The sequence below is a fragment of the Siphateles boraxobius genome, unplaced genomic scaffold (assembly GCF_051911475.1).
Source record: "Siphateles boraxobius isolate OS27281-9 unplaced genomic scaffold, OSU_SipBor_1 50, whole genome shotgun sequence".
NCBI lineage: Eukaryota > Metazoa > Chordata > Actinopteri > Cypriniformes > Leuciscidae > Siphateles > Siphateles boraxobius.
Genome location: NW_027509142.1, coordinates 2,579,491 through 2,600,769, shown reverse-complemented (window position 1 = coordinate 2,600,769; position 21,279 = coordinate 2,579,491). Strand labels below are relative to the sequence as shown.

Genomic DNA, 21,279 nt, shown 5'->3' with positions numbered 1-21,279 from the left:
AAGCCACACTCTTTAGCCAGTTGCTTTTGAAGTCTGTATTAGGCTAGTTAATGAAAACAGTATGAAAACAATATCAATGTGGCCTGCAGTATGAAAACAATATCAATATTCTTTTTGTGTATAATTATCATGCATGTAGATGTACGACCTCATATTAAATGAGACAGAATATTTGTACTTTGTCTGTGTCTATAGATGATTTAATATATAATATTATATAATTTAATAATTAAACATATAATGTGAATTACATAGTAATATATATTAACCTAAATATGAAATCTAAAAATAAAATTGCTTGCTAACCACAGCAAACAAAAACAAAATTAGAAACTTAATTGGTATTGCTTACTCTTCAGTTCCACAAACCAGAGATATATTCACTTCATTATACAAATTTATGTGTCACCTTCTTTTACAGTACGTGCACTTACAGTGTATTTACCTAAGAAATTACTGGTAATATAATGTAACTACATGGGTTAAGGTTAGGTTTTGGTGTAGGTTCAGGGTTAATACCTAGTTATTAACCAGTTATTGAAATTACTATAATAAGTGCATAGAATGTTCATGCGAAACAGGACTGTAAAATAAATTGCTACCCAAATTCATTGTCATAACAATGGCTGAATACTTGTGTTTAGGAACTTAGGGTTAAGAAGTTGTCTGCTTAAGTTGGCCCTTTCACCACCATTTGTGTTCTTACATACAAGAGAAAGAGCACTATCTTGTGGAAAGAAATATAATTATTTAAAACACCCTAAAGCAAATATGAAAATGCTTTAGAATAGTGTTTTATTTATTCATGATTATGATGAAATGACATTCAAACAGTGTCCATAATCGCCTAAAATGTGGGCTAGTAATAATTCAACAACAAACCGTTAAAAAAAATAAAATTGTCTCTTTCGAGTTACATTAAAATATCAGTAAGCAGTGTCTTTACAAGCAGTGACAAGCACAGAACTAAATATCTCGCCCTCGTGAAAACGAACAGGGCTTTCCATTCAAGCCTTCCAGATTTTGAGTTGTCGAAATGTAAAACAGCAGCAGCTCCGTAATGATTAATGCCTCCATTGACTGAGTTGAGGTAGGTATAGCCTCAGAGCACTGATCTCAGGTCAGCTCTTCAAGTTATATCCTAATAGCTATTATGTAACACTGAGGTACAGTAACCTGATCTCGGCGCAGCACTCAGGCCCTGTTTGCACCTGGTATTAAGCGTTTTGAGTTTTGGTCGATCGGATCACAAGTGAACGACGCTAAATACAGGTGTAAACGAGTCTAAACGTTTTAAGCTTGTCCACTTTCCACCACTTCAGGTAGTTGAAAACGCATTTGACCGGATTGCTTTTGTAGTGTAAACGCTCATATGGTCAAATGTCTTCGAACAGCCAAAAAAGACCATCTACTCTCCATCTACTGACCTAATGCGTAAACATTATGGGAAGCACTCAACGACCAACCAATTCGTACAAATTCGCACCCGTGTGTAAAAGGTGGCTAATTCGTACGTCGTACAATTGAGTAAAAGGTGGCTAATTCGTACATCGTACGAATCCATACAATTTGTCTAAACCCCAGTGACGGATAGGTTTAGGGGCGGGGTCAGGTGTAGGTCATTCGTACAAATTCAAACTAATTAGCCACCTCATAAAACATTTTTGTGCATTAGATCGAAAGATCTGAACAAAACATACATTTACCCGCCCATAGACCCTCCTCTCGAAGAAATCAGGACAGAAGTGGTTGAAAGTGGACAAAAGAGACAAATTAAAACACCAGGTTTAAACGGGAATGTGTGTCCCTCGTCTACTTGTAATCCGATCCACCAAAACACATCTTAACACCAGGTGTATACAGGGCATTAGGGGTCAACCTTATTCCTCCCGTTTAAATGAACTAGACGGCTGGAGCTCTGGAGAGCCATCGGAAGATGAAGATCCAGACACTCTACATCCTGTGAGTTTAGTCTGGAGCTTGTTTGAGGTCAGCAGCATCTGGTCTTCAATCTCTTTCAGGACTTTGATGTGTATGGTGAAGAGCAGGTAGAGCAGAGCTCCAGAGAGGAGTGCGCCCATGCACACGGCTCCCAGAAACCCTGTGGTGATGAAGGAGAAGTGGCACAGGCAGGGCAGGAAGACCAGCAGCAGGAGCAGGAGAGCACCGCACATCAGACTCAAGGCTTTGTCCCGCAGGGCTTCTGTCAGACACAGGCCTTCCTTCACCACAGCAAGCGCCTCTGAGACCACCTCCATACGCTCTGATACAGGAAGTGCTGGAGGGTACACAATAAAAACATTCAATAGACCTTATTCACTGCAGCGCCATGTTTGATTTTCAATGGGAATGAAAGAGAGGCTGTGAGAGATAGATGTACGGTACATCTCATCAGTGGGTACTGTTATTTAATGTGTTTTAGGATTGTATTGCTGACGAAACACTGTAAAAAATATCTTTCCGAGAAATTTCATAAGACATAAAACTCCAAACATGAGCTGTGGAAAGTTATAAGTCATCAAGGAGCTTTACACAGCTTTTTACAGTGGATGCCATTTAAAACAGAGTAAGTCATACCTGTCATGCTGCTCTGAATAAGGTCTATTCTACATAGAATTTGCTTTTATTGAATTTACAATATCATGGTTTCAATGTATGTTGTTTGTTTCAATATGATTGCCGATCAAGTGTTTGGGGTTGGTTTAGTTGCTGAAAGAAGTCTTTTAGGGGTTTTCAATGCGAGTCTAGTTCCGGCAGAAGAGTGACCTCTGACCCGACACATGACGTATTGACGAACGTGGAAGTGCAGAGGAGAGAGCAAAACAAAACACCGGTCACGGATTAGAAATCTATAACGATAATTTTTACAGATAAATGTGGGAGGAGCTTGAGTTTGTTGCCCAGCTCTATTTGTTTGAACCACAAGAGGCGTTGACTCTCACCTGAGCTTACGCTACTCCTACATCATGCGTCAGGTCAGAGGTCACTCTTCCGCCAGAACTAGACTCGCTAGTGATTATACTTTAAAGTCATAAATATGGATATTTTTCTTACAAAAAAGCATGGCTTCAATTTAGAAGGCCTTTATTAACCCACTGGAGCTGTATGGATTACTTTTATGATGGAGGAATGCACTTTTTTGGAATTCAAAAACTCTCATTGTAAAGCTTGGAAGAGCCAGGTTATTTTAATATAACTCAGTTTGTGTTTGGCTGAAAGAAGAAAGTCATATACACATAGGATGGCTTGAGGGTGAGTAAATTATGGGATAATTTTCATTATTGGGTGAACCAACACTTTAAACTGCCCTCATCATGCACATTAATTCAACTATGTATATTGGAAAGATGGGTTGCTGTGATACATCACAAACACTCAAACCAGTGAAACCAACATACCATAACTCTCATAACAATCACATATCCACTATTCTGTAGGTAGTCCTGTATTCCAGTTTTTCCACATTCCTTTTTGTCAACAGACCAATACCTCATCACCTTATATGAATGCATGTTTTGTCACAGAGTAAATGTCACCAGCATGTATCTGTGCACCACCAGAATGCTGCTTTTGGGAACATTTTAAGCTTTTTTGTAGGACTCCCGGAAGTCTTGTTTGTTATAGGACAAAGAAAAGTTAGTGTAAACTATTAAAGGAAAGTAATTTTATTGTAAATTGTCTTAAAAATTTAATATAGGTCTTCCATCACATGGCATTTGACCGAACGATGTGCAGAAGAATCTTACAAATGTTATGAAATTCATATTGTAGCTACAGTAATGACAAATATATTGGCATGTAGCTTTTTATCCCTACTTCCAAATTTACTTCCCCAACACATCACGTCTAAACATAAAGGAAAAATAATACCAAAATGCCATTGCTGATGTCAATCGGGTCTCATAAGAAACCATACTCTTTTGTGACCTGACTGCTTCTAATGATTCCTTACACTCACCAAGGTTGCATTTATTTGATCAAAAATACAGTAAAAACAGTAATATTTTGAAATATTATTACACGTTAAAATATCTGTTTTCTATTGTATCTATCACAAATTCTGAATCTACATGCACATATGCTACAATTTTCTGTCATAATAATTTGTTAGCAAACAAGTATTCATTACTTCAATGAGCTCATTGTTTCTGCCTTAAATTATTAATTTATACATTTTTAGCTAAATGTGATTTGTATATGTACATACTCATCATAAGAAATGACACAAAATGTACAACCTAAAACTACACTACTGTTCAAAAGTTTGGGGACATTAAATGTTTTTGTTGTTCTTGTTGTTGTCCGTTTGTTTTAAATAATGCTTTTATTCAGCTTTTATATATATTTATTTTAAGGATGCATTAAATTTATCAAAAGTGACAGTAAAAACATTTTCATCAAAGAATTTCATCATATTCATCAAAGAATCCACAAAAATCCACAAAAGTATGTCGGGCGAGTTGCGACATACAGCGGGAGCGTAGACCACCTTGACGGTTGATGTATGCTACTGTGGCGGTATTGACTGATCGGACTAGTACGTGTTGACCCTTGAGCAGCACAAGAAAGCGGTGCAGAGCAAGGCATACTGCCAGAAACTCGAGGCAATTGACATGCCAAAGGTGCTGGGGTCCTGGCCAGGAACCTGCGGCAGCATGTCCATTGCACATGGCGCCTCAGCCCGTGGTGGAGGCATCTGTTGAGACAACAACATGCCTGGAAACTTGTTCCAAGGGCACTCCGGCCCGTAGAAAGCTGAGGTTTGACCACAGGGTGAAGTTCTGACGGCAGGTCGGAGTAACTGGTACTCGGTGCGTGCCGTGTTGCCATGCTCACCTCGGGACTCGGTCGCGAAGCCAGAGCTGAAGCGGTTTCATATGAAGCAATCCGAGCGGCGTTGCCGTGGCTGCATATGCCTCAGGAGCCTCTGAAATAACTTCAGTGGAACCACACTCTTGCCCTCTAATTGTTTCAGGCAAGTCAGCAGTGACTGCGCTCACGCACTCTTAAGCTGTGCGGACATGGCGACAGAGTCGATTTCCATACCGAGAAAAGAGATCCTCTAAATGGGGCAGAGTTTGCTCTTCTCCCAGTTGACCCGAAGGCCCAGACGAGCTAGGTGCCGGAGCACTAGGTCCCTGTGTTCACAAACCTGGTCTCGAGAGTGAGCTAGTATCAGCCAATTGTTGAGAGTTCAGGATGCAAACCCCGTGTTCCCGTAGAGCAGTGCTTCTCAAATAGTGGGGCGCGCCCCCCTGGGGGGGCTCGGAGCGATGCCAGGGGGGGCGCGTATGACCCCGGGGCCGAGCCTGATGGTTAGTGCGATCCAGCGGGACAGGTTGGGAAGCTCTAGCCAAGCTCACAAGAACTGTGCCAGCGTGGTCATGTAAACCACAGACGTCCCCTCGGTGGTGCAGCGAAGTGGAATGACCGGTCCGGACGTGGACGGCATAGCGGCCCGGTGTGGGGTCACGGTCATTAACCGCAACCTGACAGAGGAGGCCAGGGAAGGACCAGCGTTCCACCGGGGCCTGCTCTGCCAGCGGTCTGGCGACAGAGGGGGATGAGAGTGGTGTGGTCTGCTCCTTTTATACCCACGAGGTGGGGTGGAGTTGCCCCATGCAAATTCCGCAGACCCATGGCATTTCTTTGCCATTGGCTCGTTTTGTATACTCGAAGTTGATAGGCTTTCTAAGCGAAACCCCATTCGTCGTCACGACGGAACTCGTAGTGACAACGAAAGGGAACTATAGAAGTCGCATGTTATCCGACAATTCAACCTGTACAATATCATACCATCTCGTACCAACAATAAAGAGCCGTCATGAGAGTTAGAGGTGTGCATATAAACAGCACTACAGCAAGGTTTCGAAACGATCCCTTGTGAGGTTCGGTACTCACCATTCCTGCTGTCCTCTGTCCGCAGCAGAGCCAGGTCAGCAGTCAGGGCCTCGTGGTCAGAGTACGGGAAGGGTTTATCAGCCACTGAACCCTTGGTAGTGGACAGGGACTCACATTTCATGTTCACTCTACGGGAGCCCTTCACAAGAAGAAGAAAAAACACCAACACTAATGTTAAATTTGTTTTATGGAAGAGCAAGCATGAATCCTTTATATAACATCTCCTATTTTGTTTCACAGAGTAAAGCACAAAAAAAAGGTTTGAGTAAATAATGACAGATTAATATATATATATATATATATATATATATATATATATATATATATATATAAAATATATTATACATTAAACTTTCAAAACGTTGTGGTTAGAAAAAAATTGTTTTATGTTTTTGAAAGAAGTCTCACTGTCACGATCACAGACTCTATGACATCCCTCGCTGCCCACCAGAGGGCGCCCTCCCCCGAGTATTGACTTTCTCACACACCATTCCTGGACTGATTACTCACGCACCTGTCATCACTGATTATTCACGTACCTGCACCTTGTTCCCTACCCTCATATAAGCCTCACTCACATCACTAAAAGTGCGATTCCTCTGTGAACATTCTGAGCGTTATCCCTGTATCCTGCCTGCGTTTTGACCTCCTCTGATCTGATTTTCCCATTGTCTGCAGCCTGCCTCTCGACCCACTGCTTCGTCCCTGGATTTGATTCTGCTCGCCACCAGCCCTCACCCCCTTCCTGGATTTGACAAAGTGTCAGCCCGTTCTATGTTGTTGATCTAGCCAGTGCCTGACCCTTTGCCTGTCGACTACTTCTCTTAATAAAGTGTTGCATATGGACCTGACTGCTTCTAATGATTCCTTACACTCACCAAGGTTGCATTTATTTGATCAAAAATACAGTAAAAACAGTAATATTTTGAAATATTATTACACGTTAAAATATCTGTTTTCTATTGTATCTATCACAAATTCTGAATCTACATGCACATATGCTACAATTTTCTGTCATAATAATTTGTTAGCAAACAAGTATTCATTACTTCAATGAGCTCATTGTTTCTGCCTTAAATTATTAATTTATACATTTTTAGCTAAATGTGATTTGTATATGTACATTTCTGAAATGCATAACTAAGCCCTCTGATAACAGATCACTCTAAATTGTAATGTGGACTCATTCATTTTCTGTAAAGCTGCTTTGAAACGATGTGTATTGTGAAAAGCGCTATACAAATAAACGTGAATTAAACTGAATTGTAATATATTTTAAAATGTAATTTATTCCTGTGATCAAAGCTGAATTTTCAGCATCATTACTTCAGTCTTCAGTGTCACATGATCCTTCAGAAATCATTCTGATAGGCAGATTTGATGCTAAAAAAATGTTTAAAACAGTCGTGCTAATTCATATTTTTGTGGAAACCATGTTACATTTTAGTTCAGGATTCCTCCATGAATAAAAAGTTTAAAAGAACAGTATTTATTTGAAATAAAAATATTTTGCAACATTATAAATGTCTTTGCTGTCACTTTTGATCTTTGATTAATTTAATGCGTCCTTGCTGAATCTCATTCATATCTTTTAAAAAAAACAAGTCATTTATATATATTCAAGTGCTGATAAAGAAAAAAAAAAAGAATGCATGAAGCTATAATATTTTTTTTTACCCCATAAGCAGAGGGTCTGTTCTTTCTTTTGATATGTATATAATATTTATGAAAATTATCAAAATTTCTGATGGTGGCTGGTAACTTAAAAAAAAAAAAAAAGCTGGTAGAGAAGTTAATTTATAATATATAAATTATAAGATTATTGTTTGAGATGAATTTACCTTGATGAGAATGTAGTCAATCCTGATGCCCTTCTCAAAAGGAATAAGATCCTGCTTCTTTGTAAAGTGATTGTCTGCTATCAGCGTGTGTCCATCTTCACAGCCCTGCCGAGAGCAACAGAAAGTGATGCTTCAGAAAAAAACAGGACACACAAACAAACTGAATACACATGTGAAAGGAAGTGCGCTCACATCAAACATGTCAGTTTCAGTATAGCAGTCTCTGAGGCCAGTGTGGGATCTAAGGAGACGGTTCCCAAGGTCCTGGGGGTGCATGTTTAGATCTCCTCCCAGAATCACCAGGTCTGCTCCACAGGACGTGTGGCTAAAGAAGCCATACGATATGAGTTTCCTGAAGGAATGTGACCTCTTTTCTCTAGAAAACGAACTTTCTCTTACCGCACAAACTGCAGTAGTTCCCAGGACTGCACTATTCTGTGAGGCAGGTATGCGTCTTGAGCCCTGGAGTACTCAGCATGCAACTGAGAGCAAATCATCTCCAGTTACTCGACTGAGCATGAACAACACAAAGCCAGATCAGACTTTAGAGACTGTGACTTACATGAGTAACATAGACGTGCGCCTTTAACCCCAAAACGTCGACAATGACCAGTCCAACTGCTTTGCCTCCAAACCAATCACCATGGTGCAGCTGAGATGAACACACACACACACACACACACACACACACACACACACACACACACACACACACACACACACACACACATATCACACAACATATCACGTCATTTTTCATGCTAGAAAGTCTTTACATGAATCATTATACCATCAGCATTAAAGCTGCAGTCTGTAGTTTTTCCTCTTTGTCGCCATCTCTGTTCGAAATCTGCAATTGCAGTTATTCGTGGAATTATCAACTTTACGTGGGTTGTGCCTCGGCACGGCACAGCGCGGATGATTCCAATGTTTTGAGGTGAATGTGCGGCTGTCAGTCGCTGAGCCGGTGTAGATACTTGCATTCAGAATCACAGATTATCTTTTTGGAAGTATGACCAACATAAGAATTTTCACAGGAAAATGTCATCTGAACAAGTAACATCCACTTTTGTTCGGACCAACTAAGGGGAAAAAAGCATTGCAGTAAATCGCACTGATTAAATCCAAACTTATATCACCTCAAACCGTGCAAATTATACTTTATTAATACAAATTGTTAATGTTAACAACATCAGCATTGCGTGACTACATTTAATGCCCTTCCGATATTCATCCTTGTTTTCGCATAGGCCCGGTTACAGTCTCTTTTTTTCTCTAGCCACTCCGAAGTCAGAAGTCTTTTGCATTTTACAACGGGTGAGTCTCTAGTTGACACTGGTGATTTCCGTTTGAGCCTTTCTGGATGAGCCATCAAATTGATCTGCATTAAATTGAAGTTTAATTATATCAAGTGCTGTGAGAAAAGGCTATTAATCTCCACCTCCAACATCCTCACACAATATAGCCTTCTAGCCGAGACTCCTTCTTTATGTATACAGATGTGACGTAGTGATGCAAACACGTGCTCGAATTTCATGCAGGAAATCCACCAGTACCACTGAAATTAAAAACATTATTACAAGCTTACCGTTTTGAATCGAGCTAAGGCAATCAGATAGTTTTGAACACTGGCTGGTTATGTACTTGCTCAAAAATTTATTTTGGATAATGTTTAACCCAAAAAAGTTACGGACTGCAGCTTTAAGCACATTCCTCACATTATTCAAAATTGAATTCAAAATAACACAATTTCATGCATAACCCTTTTAATTCAGTTCAAAATATCTTACATTGGGTGCCTTTGCCAACCTCTAGTGGAAAAAAATGATATAACATGATATTTCATGACTCAAGCCACTAGATGGCCTTATAGCTCTATTTTGAGCAAATGAGCTGTTCTGCTGGGTCCTAAAGTCAGTTTTTCTTCAGTTTGCATTCAGATACATATCTAGACATTATAAGAACATGTTTTGATAAAGTTTTAGCATTTTTTAGTTTGAAATTTGAGCATTTTTAGGTTTTGCTATGTGTACTGAACCATCCCTCGCATTCCATTCATTCCTAAGGGGCTTAAATTGACCCGCGAGTGAAGGATTTGTTACTATTTTAAATTTCAACCACCACACTTCTCGAATCCATAACATTATTTTGGGTGTATTCATGGTTCAAGAGCGACAAAAGTCCTAGGGTCTTTGACCCCTCTGATGAACACTCCATTTAAAAAAAAAATGTAAATGAGTTTCGGGTCAACATGACCCGAGGGAACAGTGTAATTACATATTTATGTACTGAGTAATATTAATTAACAACATGTACTTACTATAGGGTAGGATTACACTGGTTACACATTATTTTCAGTTATTACAGTCCATGTAATTATACATCTAAGTTCTGAGTAATAAGAATTAACTGCATGTACTTAGGATTAGTTGCATGTAAGTTATAGTAATTACTATTTGGTAACGGCATGTAACGTAAAAAGGACACTGTAAAATAAAGTGCTACCAAATATACTTCTAAGATTTGACCTACACTACAAGTGCACTATACATTCTCTGTGCTTGCAGTGTGACACAAAACACAGATATATCGATTCACACATCATCAATAGCGGTTCACTTCGCCGATTTAGTACGATTGCGTTCAAATCAGCAGCGAACCGTATACCAGACTTCATATGAACCGTACCCGACACCACCCTTTTTAAGTGGACTCGGGTCCGATTCGCAGTTGCGCACCCGAATTCGGAAAACAGCGTTGACATCATCCAACTTTGCACCAATAGTGCTAGTGAAAGTGTGAGTGAATGAGGTTAGTGTAACTCACTAACCCTAACCCTAATACACTACATGACTTTTGCACAGATTTACAGTCTGGAGTGAGAGCCAGTATGCAGATTTGAGTCAACAGGTTTCTTAGAAAATGGCATTGTGTGTGATGGTCAGACTCAAAATGTAATACTTCCTTATACTATTTAGTATGTGAAAAACAATATGCCAACAGACTAGTATGTCCGAATGCATAGTAGCAATAATAATTAAATAATACCCAGCGATCTTCGAATATAATTTTTTTTGAAAATGGAACCAGACATGGGCATTCTCTCCTTTTTATCTTATGCTCAAACCAGTCAGTTTCTAAAAAGTTTTTTTTTTTATCTTCTTTGAATTGTTAAAACAACCAACAACAGCACATGTAGAGCCCGAACGCATTCTCTCAGTGCTAATACAGTACGAACCGGAAGTAGGCAACCGGAGTCGTCGTCATGGCGGCGCGCATTGTTTAGAGCAGAATAAGATGGATACAAAACATACTTTTTTAACAGTCACAAAGTAAGTTTCAAACCAAATGTAGTATAGTTTGCGATTTTGGACACAGCTATATTGTTTTAATTTGTCTTCTCCTACCAACGAGGCACGTGTTTCGGCATGAGTTTGTTTTGTTCGTAACAACTTGAAAGTCTGGTAGTGTGTGATCCTCAGCCGTTTAGTGTATGATGCCCAGTTTTCCCTAAGCAATAATATTCAGTCAGCTTCTTAGCTCACTATCATAAAATAAACCTTGACAGGGTGATCAGAACCCCAACATGTAGACATATTACAGAACAATTAAGCAAATAAAATAAATGGTAACTTAAAATAAAACTACTAATTTTAAGGGTTTTTTTATGTGAGAAGAAAGAGACTGCAGAGTAATATGAGAGAACTTATTATGAAGCACAATGAGATAATAATGAAACTAGCACAGCTACAGTATTTAAGAAATCAGTACCTAGGACAAAAAGTCAATTATAGTTTAGCATCATTATGCAAAAATGTCTGATGGCAGTATACAGTAGTATCCTGAAATAACTTACCATATATGGGTAGCCATTGAGAGAGTACTGGTAGATCAGAGCGTCCTGGATTCTGTGTTTGGAGAAGACAGCAAGACCACTGCCAATAACTCCACTGGAAACACAACACATCAGATACAAAATAACAGTTTCCTTTTAGGTATCTCTCGTCTATGAATACACACATTCAGCTATATATACACCAGCAAGCAGGCAGCTGCACTCATTTTTTGAGTATTAGTAGGAACTGCAGGAGCACTGCTTCCTAGATAAGTTAAATGATTACAAATTCTGCCAATTCAGCTTTATTGATTGCATGCCATAAGATCAATGCTTTTTTCTTGTCTCATAATGGTAAGGATAAGACATAAAGGTCAACTGAAGATACACAGTTCATGATGGAATATTCATTCAATATCTCAACATAAGACTTTAAACTTCTTAAAGGTGCAGTAAGAGATTTCTGAGAAACACTGTTGACATTTGAGATCAACTCAAACAAACACTGCCCTCCCTTCATTGCTCCGCCCACAAAATGCAGAAACATGCAATGCATGAGTGATGTCTCTTTATCACAGCTGAAGTGAAGCAAAATAAAGTTTCGCGAAAAATAAAGCGCGAAACTCATATCTTGAACCTGTGAAACATAGCAAAACCAATGTTACTCACGTATGGAGCAGAAAAAACAACCTCACTGTCCATTTTCAGGCCTTCCTGCTTAGGTCTCTAGCGCTGGAAAGCTTTTATAATATTAACCCCTTTCATAAAGATCTTCCCTGATAATAACCAGAGATATTCCTCTTTTTGAAGAGTTTTTTTCTTTTGTAATGTCTCTCAAACATCTCGCTTTCTACAGCGTTTCTTACCCTACTGCTGGTTGGCTCACTCTCTCCGCCCCCATCATGAGTGTATACGCCCCCTACTGCTGTTTGGCTCATTCTCTCTCCTCCCCCATCATGAGTAACACAACCCCTACTGCTGATTGGCTCATTCTCTCTCCTCCCCCATCATGAGTAACACGCCCCCTACTGCTGATTGGCTCATTCTCTCTCCTCCCCCATCATGAGTAACACGCCCCCTACTGCTGATTGGCTCATTCTCTCTCCTCCTCCATCATGAGTAACACAACCCCTACTGCTGTTTGGCTCATTCTCCTCCTCCCCCATCATGAGTAACACAACCCCTACTGCTGATTGGCTCATTCTCTCTCCTCCCCCATCATGAGTAACACGCCCTCTACTGCTGATTGGCTCATTCTCTCTCCTCCCCCATCATGAGTAACACGCCCCCTACTGCTGATTGGCTCATTCTCTCTCCTCCCCCATCATGAGTAACACAACCCCTACTGCTGATTGGCTCATTCTCTCTCCTCCCCCATCATGAGTAACACGCCCTCTACTGCTGATTGGCTCATTCTCTCTCCTCCTCCATCATGAGTAACACAACCCCTACTGCTGATTGGCTCATTCTCTCTCCTCCCACATCATGAGTAACACAACCCCTACTGCTGATCTACTCACTCTCTCTCCTCCCCCTTGAGTAACACGCCCCCTACTGCTGATTGGCTCACTCTATCTCCTCCTCCATCATTTGTGTACACTCCCTCTAATACTTATTGGCTAGTGTGTTGTGCTACTCGGTCCGATCCACTTTCAAAAGTATTTCTCAGAGATCACTTACTGTACCTTTAAATGGGCAATTCACCCAAAAACAATAATTTATTTACTTATTCATGTTGTTCCAAAACCATGTGGCACAATTTTTGAAGAATGTCCAACCTGCTCTTTTCCATACAAATGAAAGCAGAATGGTTATTGTGTGTCTTGTAACCAAATGTCAAACACCAAATTTGTTAGTTTGTTTTTAGCAAATAAAAACTTAAATGTTGGTCTATTCATGACAGAATGCTATCATGGGCTTGTGTTTCCACAGAGGAAAGAAACTCATACAGGCTTGGATTTTTTGGGTGAACTATCCCTTTATGTGGAGATTTTATTTGCCGCCTTTTGACCAGGATCTTTTTTTTCTCTCTATGCATTACTCATGAATGTGCAAGAGCGTCTAGCCGCTTGATCGCTGACCATAATGTTTCAAAGTCTCTCTTTCAAAATCCCAATCGCTTTGAAGTAAAAAGAAACATTCAAAGTCCCTCCATGTCATAGTGAAGTGAACTGACCTCTTGAAATAGTGAGTATAAGGATGAGAGGAGGACAGCTTTCCCTTTAGGAAAAGGAAATCTTTTTCACTCCATACCTAGAACAATGTCAAAGAAACCTAGATTAGTAAAAAGTTGAAGTGGCATGTTATGTTATGTTATGTTATGTTATGTAATGTTTGGTGGGATGTTAGGACCTGGTGATATTCGACCATCAGGGAAATTAGTGCAAAATGAAGTGAATGAAACCTTGATGATAAGTGTGTTAAAAGTGTACAGTGATACCCACTTCCTGTAACAGGGCAATGTCGTGCTGCTCTCGGTCCAGTAATTCCCCGATCATCTCATACCGCTCCGCGCAATGTTGACTGAGGAATCGGATTCCCCTGAAAAACATCAAACCACAGTCACTGTAGTCTTGTGATCGACCTCTAACCCGCATACAGTACAAAACCTCCATAACTGCACACACATGCAGTCATTATCCTCTACATAAACACAGCTGACCTCATCAGTTCACAGCTTCATGCACGCTTTAATAAAGTGATGCGTCATCTGAATCAGGGAAATATAGAAAACCACATTTTCGGTCTCAGCTGTACAGTAACAATCTGCATTAATGTGCCTTTGCTGAAGTTTGGGCTGTTGTTCTGGAACATGATGCTGACAGTGCTGGCATCAGCAGAGCGGGAGGCCCACACTCACACACACACACACACACACACACACACACACACACACACACACACACACACACACACACACACACACACACGCACACGCACGTCATGTGACCACTCACGTGCTTCTTTACCCTTCACACTAACAACTACCTGAGACTGCCACAAAACAGCTACAATTTACAATACATGTGTGTGTGTGCATGTGTGTGTGTATATACTATATATATATATATATATTTAATAATAGAGATATATAATAAAGGTTTTCAATATGTGCGTACAATGCAAATATTTTCTGATCTCTTATAACGTGTCCTAAGGATTTTATAAATCATTTATAAAATCGCAGATTATAACAATAAAATATTTTTTTAAGCTGAGCATAACTAGATAAAAACGTCAGCACTTTACACTAAGGTTCCATTTGTTAACATTATTTAACTACATTAGTTAACATGAACTAGCAATGAAAAATAATTATACAGCATTTATTAGTCCTAGTTTATGTTCATTTTAACATTTACTAATACATTATTAAAGTACGAGGCAAATGCCGCATCTATGAAGAAGTATTGGAATAATTGTCTATTTTAAATGTTTTGTATTGTAGGGAATTTTGTGTAGGTTGTAGTATGTTTTTCTCTCTAATGGACCTTGAGTCTGGAAATAAAGTTTAATTGAATTGAATCATTAAAATCAAAAGTTGCATCTGTTAATATTATTTAATCTGTTATATTATTTTGAGCTATGATTAACATTGAACTGTTGTATTTTTATTAACTAACACTAAAGATTAATACATACTGTGAGAAATGTAGAGTTCATTGTTAGTTAATGTTAGTTAAGTTTTATAACCAATGTAAACTAATTGCAAAGTGTTACCGAAAAAATATCCATTACTTTTTAAGATTTTATTAATTTCTGTGACATTTCAAGGCCTGGAAAAATGCTTGAAGAAGAAAATAAGATTGTATTATTTCGCTAAAGCTCAGAAACAACTGTGAATAAATAACGAAAATAGTTAAATCTCAAATATGAACGAAAAAAAAACTCAATTAGCTAATACAATTACTACATTATCTACTTCGAACCTGCGATTTGCACTTAGACGTGTGCAACAAACTCATAAACTATTTGTAAGCAAATACATGCATATTTAAATAAATAAATAAATAAATACAGCGAGCTACATTTCTGACCCATTTAAAGATTCCGCAGCGCTTATATATATATATATATATATATATATATATATATATATATATATATATATATATATATATAACTAATATATATATCTAAGCGCGTCTTTTCGGCGCGGATGCATCATCGTGTCGCTCACCAGCAGTTGAGAGAGAACACGCGCAGTCTGGAGGGCCGCTCTGTTGCCATGGTTCCGCGCAGCTCAGGCTTCACCGGCTCCTGGGAGCGAGAGACATTTGAGTGCGCTTTAAAGCACAGTGTACTGCGCGCGCGCGCGCGCACACACACACACACACACACACACGGGGGGCGGAGCTTAAACTAATCCACAAAGCAGCCAAACTCAGTGACATTTGAAACCCTACTGTTTATTCATTAGTTAAAAGTATTTACAATCATATTGTATATTGATCTATGTTATCTAATGGGTTATACACCTACTATAGCTTCACCAAAATGTTGTTAAGCTTACTTTATAAGCTACTCTCTCTTAAGTCATGTAAATACCTGCATGGGGCTGCCAGTCAGATAGATGCTCCGCGCCGCGAGCTCCCTTTCCGAGCGCGTGACCGTATTCTCGCATCGAGTGGTCGATAATCATCATCGTCCCGTCAAATGACCTCTACTGTATCTAGTGTATCACCTAACATTACACAGCACAAAGTAGCCTGTGCGCATGACATACAGTAACACCCGCGTGCATTGTGGGTGATGTAGTTAACTAATTTAATCCCGAATTTTCCCCTGCTATTCACCTTTTTCCTACGCCCCATGACGCTTTGTACGAATTATGGGAGTTGCCTAACTTTGTAAAACTGTAAACAAGCAGTGAAAGGTTCGCTTTCAAAAATAAGGATTTAAAAAAAAAATGGGTACAATGAAATTACATTATTCTACTCACCCTTCAACATCTAACATTAAAAGTATACATTTAAAAGTGTAAAAAAGCATTAACAAATTATAGTACAATAGCATGGATTACCCAAAAGCTTGATTATTTCCGTATGGACTTAAATATAAAATATAGGCCTATATGTTTGTAACATATTAGCTGGAACAGTGAGTGATAATATTTAATTGATTTCCATCATTTTAACAAAAAATAAATATTGCATTTACTTGCTATAGAAACATCCCAGTAAACACTGCTAATAGGAATAAGAAGTAAAAAGGAGACAATGAAATTTTAAAGCATCTGTGTGATAACAAACCTGAAAGAGACGTGAGGATTTGAGGAGAAAAAATCTTGACATCATGTCACATTAAATTACCAAGTGTTACCTTATTCTCTTGAAGTCTGAACATGAAAGAAAATGTACAGCTCATTCAGTCAAACTGACGGATAAGGATTGGCCCTATTTGTAGCAAAACCTTATGATTTTAAATCATATGTTTCAGTCTTTTTGAGTGGAACTTCCCCAAACTGGAAGTGCCTGCCATAATCTAACTCAAAGTCTTTGTCAAAACGCGGTAGTCCCGTTAACCCAAGTGGCTGTCTAATATAACACCCAGGTCTTTAACTGTAGGGGGATCAAGAAACAGGACATCCTTCTAAATGCAAATTCTAAGATATTCAGTGTACAGGTTTTTGGTCCAATAAGTAATATATCAGTCTTATCTGAACTTAATAGAAGAAACTGACAACATCCAGTATTTAAATCTTTAACAAACTCTTTCATCTTGGATCATTTAGAGTTCCCTTTTGAGGGAACTCGCACTGCTTCGTTGAAAACGACTCTTTGGGGACGCTCCCTAAGCATGCGTCTCTGAAGTATGAATGAAACTGTTCCAATCCTGATTGGTGTTGCGTCATGACGTAACATGTGACGGCATAACCGGAAGTATAAAATGATGCCGACACACACATGCATTAGCTTTTGCTCTTCAGCAAGCGCTCTCTTTTGTTGTCTGTTATATTTGGTGTTGTCTGTCTATATTTATATATACAGTGTTGTGCAAGTTACTTCCAAACTGTAATACATTATACATTACATGTTACTGTTATTTAAAAGTAATTCATTACCTTACAATATCACTGTCTCAGAATTGTAATGCGTTACATTACTCCTGTATTACTTTTGAGTTACTTTCACCAAAATAACTATACAGAAGTAGAACTTAACATTCTAAAATGACTAGGGCTGTAACAATATGCGATATGAAACCGAAATCGGGGCACTCAGATCCACAAACCTGCAGAATCGCGACACACCCTTTCCAACTCCAAACGTTATCCAGATCCAATGCTACCACATCTTTAAATTACTATTAGTATTATTTGAAGTTAACTTAACATTATAAAATACGTAGACCTACACCACAAAACTAGTTGAGGATAAATTATTTAAAATTTGGGAATTCCAGCGTTATGGACATGACATTTGCAGTCAAAACTTGAAATATAAATTCTCAGAAAATACATTAATACCAAAATATTGAAACGTATGTTTATCCATAGGCTCCTCCTTGAAAGGAGTCCAGACATTAGAAAAATATCAGTCTACACATGCGTTTTATATTTAATATTAGGGAAATAGACAGTCATGCGTGACAAAAACAATCTTTAACTTTTAGGAGGCAACGATTTTTTTTGTTGTAATTCTGTGAATTACACTGCGAAAATCGGATGAAGAAGGGTTGCCTCTCCACAGAACATAAAATATTCATTTATTTTTTATTTTTCGTGTTCGCATTTATGAGGAAAAAACAATGTTACAGACGTGACAGTTCTCCGTTACGGACGTTAAAAGACTGCTTTAAAACTTTCACAGAGGCCTTACACAGAAGACACAAAGCCTTTCTTTAAAGTGAATTTCGTTTTGTATTAATTGTATAATAATTTTAATCAATGTTTCATCAACCAATTGCCTGGATTTAAAAAATAAGAAGTAGGCTAAATATAGCAGACAATTATAGATAATCACGACACGGAGGCGCCAGGGCGTGAACTGGAGCGCGTCTCATAAATGAACCGAAACTCAGCGTATAAGATAGCTAGCTTATTCACGGACCTGAAATATATATATATATATTGAAATGTCTACTTGTAAACAGAACAATTCAAAACGAAAGAAAACAGACTGCTCTCTGCTTATGAAATGAAATGTGCATTTCTCTCGGGTGCATTCAATAGCCTACTGCGAAGATCGCGAGTCAGCATCGTCAACTTCATCTTGACTTTATTAATAAACAATTAAAATGTCTCCTTCTCCTATATTTGACATATTCATAATCATTGCTTTTGCCGGTTCTTTGTGACAGCTTTTAGGTGCTTTATCGGCAGCGCCGCCGCCCTTACATGAACGCGTCACCACCGCATCAAAAACATGATTGCGTGATGAAAACATGAAAAATACCACATAAACATAGCCTAACTGTTTAGAAAGAAAACACAGAACGAAAAGCCTAATGCGCATACGTCCATCTCGCGAATGTACAGTGTTCTTCATGCCATCTTCACCATTAGCCGCTTTTCCACTGGCCAGCGTGAGCACAGAGGCCGAAATCATCCTCACGGCACTTCTGTAAAAAATAAATCGCTATACAAATATATCAGACGCTGCCATTTAGTCTTTATTTAGAGACTTGGACACCACACGCAGCTATTAACTGACCACGAACAGGTAATTCAGCCTACTTGCATTTTTCATTCGTTAATGTCTCGCGGTCTTGCTGTTTTTTTTTTTGTTTTTTTGTTTTACAATTAAAACTAAAAGTCTGTTGTAACGCAAGCCTTACTGAACATGTACCGAGTAAAATATTACTGAAAATTGATTAGTAATGCCTTACACTACTGCGTTACAGCGAAAAGTAATATGTTACTGTAATGCATTACTTTTGTAACGCGTTACTCCCAACACTGTATATATATATATATATATATATATTATGGCGAGCAAACAATTCAAGTGTTGTGTGCACCCCTGCCCTAGATTCTCAACGGGTGGGGACACGCATCACATATGTGTGAATTGTTTGGGAGTGCAGCACGCCTGGGCAGCTCTCGAGGGGACTGCTTGCGGTGATTGTGAAGCACTCCCTATCAAAGTGCTGTGCTCTCGCCTGGCCATTTTTGATGAGGATGGCCAGGCTCGCGTTCCCCATGGTGAGTCGGCACGGCGACTTTGATCATGAGGTTCGCAAAAGGACCTTGCAGATGAGAATGAGACTGCTGTGGCACCTTCTCATTCATCATCTGAAGGTTCTGAGTCCCCCATTCATGGTGCAGAAGCCCACACTGTGGCTTCTTCTGCCCGTGATGCGGGCCCGGTGCTTGAGATGTCTGCTTCTGAGGAAGTGGATGTGCTCAGCATTGAGGCGGATGAACGTGAAGCAGACTCGCCACTTCACGTTCCTGCCTGCTGTTAGAGGTTGTGATTAGTGCTGTGGCCAGACTAAACATCAGCTGGCCGCACAAGAGACAGGAAGCGCTTGGTAAAAGAAAAGAAGAAAAGCTAGACGAGCGCTTCCTGCAGCATCGGTCAGAACCTCAGCGCTGGGGCTTACCATTTTTCCCAGATCTGCATAAAGAAATATCTAGATCCTAGGAGAATCCTCACTCATCTTGCATCTTTAATCCCGGTGTGGTGGATTATAGACACCTCTGCATTGGTAGGCAGGGCACATATGGCGGCAGGTTGGGCTGGTTCATGTCTGCACTTAATGGCGATTTTGCAGGCATACCAGGCCGACCTTCTAAAAGATTTGGATGAGGGCGAGGGACCAACACCTGAGGATATTGCTGAGTTACGTAAAGCCACAGGTTTGTCTCTCCGGGCTACTAAGGGGACGGCCCGTGCCATCGGCCGCTCCATGTCAGCTCTGGTAGCTACGGAGATACATCTGTGGCTGTATTTACCCGGTATAAAGGAAAAAGACAAGTCCTTTCTCCTGGATGCCCCGCTCTCGCCTTCTGGCCCGTTCAGTGACGCTGTTAATACTGTCGTCGACAGGTTCCAGGAGGCGAAGAAGCAATCTGCGGCGTTCCAGCAGTTCCTCCCTCGCTGCTCTAGATCCAAATCTAATAGGGCTGCACAGAGCGGTCAGGTCTCGTACCGCCAGGTACAAAAGGAGAGTTGCCTCTAGAGCCCCTCCCTTGGGAGCTTGGCAACAGAGGAAGCGCACTCGTTCAAAGTCCTCTGACCAGATGGGCGACCTGAGGGACGTCATTCAGGCTAAGAGGGCTTCGGGGAAAAGGTCCTAGCCCAAGCAGTAGGACCTCTAAGACACTTGAATCGTTCTCTGAGAAGGTTCAGGTTCAAGATGCTCACTATCCCCATCATCGTAATTCAAATCAGGTCCGAGGACTGGTTTGTCACGATAGATCTAAAAGACGCATATTTCCATGTCTCCATGATCCTTCCATGTCACAGGAGGTTCCTAAGGTTCGCTTTCGGAGGTGAAGCGTACCAATATTGGGTTCTTCCTTTTGGCCTAGCTCTCTCCCCGCGCACATTCACCAAGTGCATGGATGCAGCTCTGACCCCACTGAGGCTCCAGGGCATCCGCATTCTGAATTATATCGACAACTGGCTCATATTGGCTCAGTCTCGAGAAATGGCAGTTCGACATCGAGATGTCGTCCTTGGTCATATTCAGAGATTGGGGTTGAGACTCAATATGAAGAAAAGCGTGTTGGTGTGGTATGGGATTCGAATACGA

General features: G+C 39.9%; 1 protein-coding gene across 2 annotated transcripts; it reads right to left on the bottom strand.

Moving 5' to 3' along the window:
* Window positions 1-778: 778 nt before the first annotated feature.
* On the bottom strand, window positions 779-16,315 carry smpd2a (sphingomyelin phosphodiesterase 2a). 2 transcript variants are annotated; one of them, XM_077204757.1, is made up of 11 exons: window positions 16,126-16,315; window positions 15,758-15,837; window positions 14,022-14,118; window positions 13,754-13,830; window positions 11,599-11,692; window positions 8,305-8,394; window positions 8,142-8,224; window positions 7,935-8,067; window positions 7,743-7,847; window positions 5,902-6,040; window positions 779-2,278 (listed from the first exon to the last, which is right to left on the bottom strand). In XM_077204757.1, exons 1-11 carry the CDS (start codon window positions 16,129-16,131, stop codon window positions 1,881-1,883), a joined length of 1,302 nt encoding a protein of 433 aa, XP_077060872.1. In that variant the 5' UTR covers window positions 16,132-16,315; the 3' UTR covers window positions 779-1,880. The 2 variants fall into 2 exon arrangements, with proteins under 2 accessions (XP_077060872.1, XP_077060873.1); XM_077204758.1 differs by lacking the exon at window positions 15,758-15,837 and having other exon boundaries at window positions 16,126-16,309.
* Between the last annotated feature and the right edge of the window lie 4,964 nt (window positions 16,316-21,279).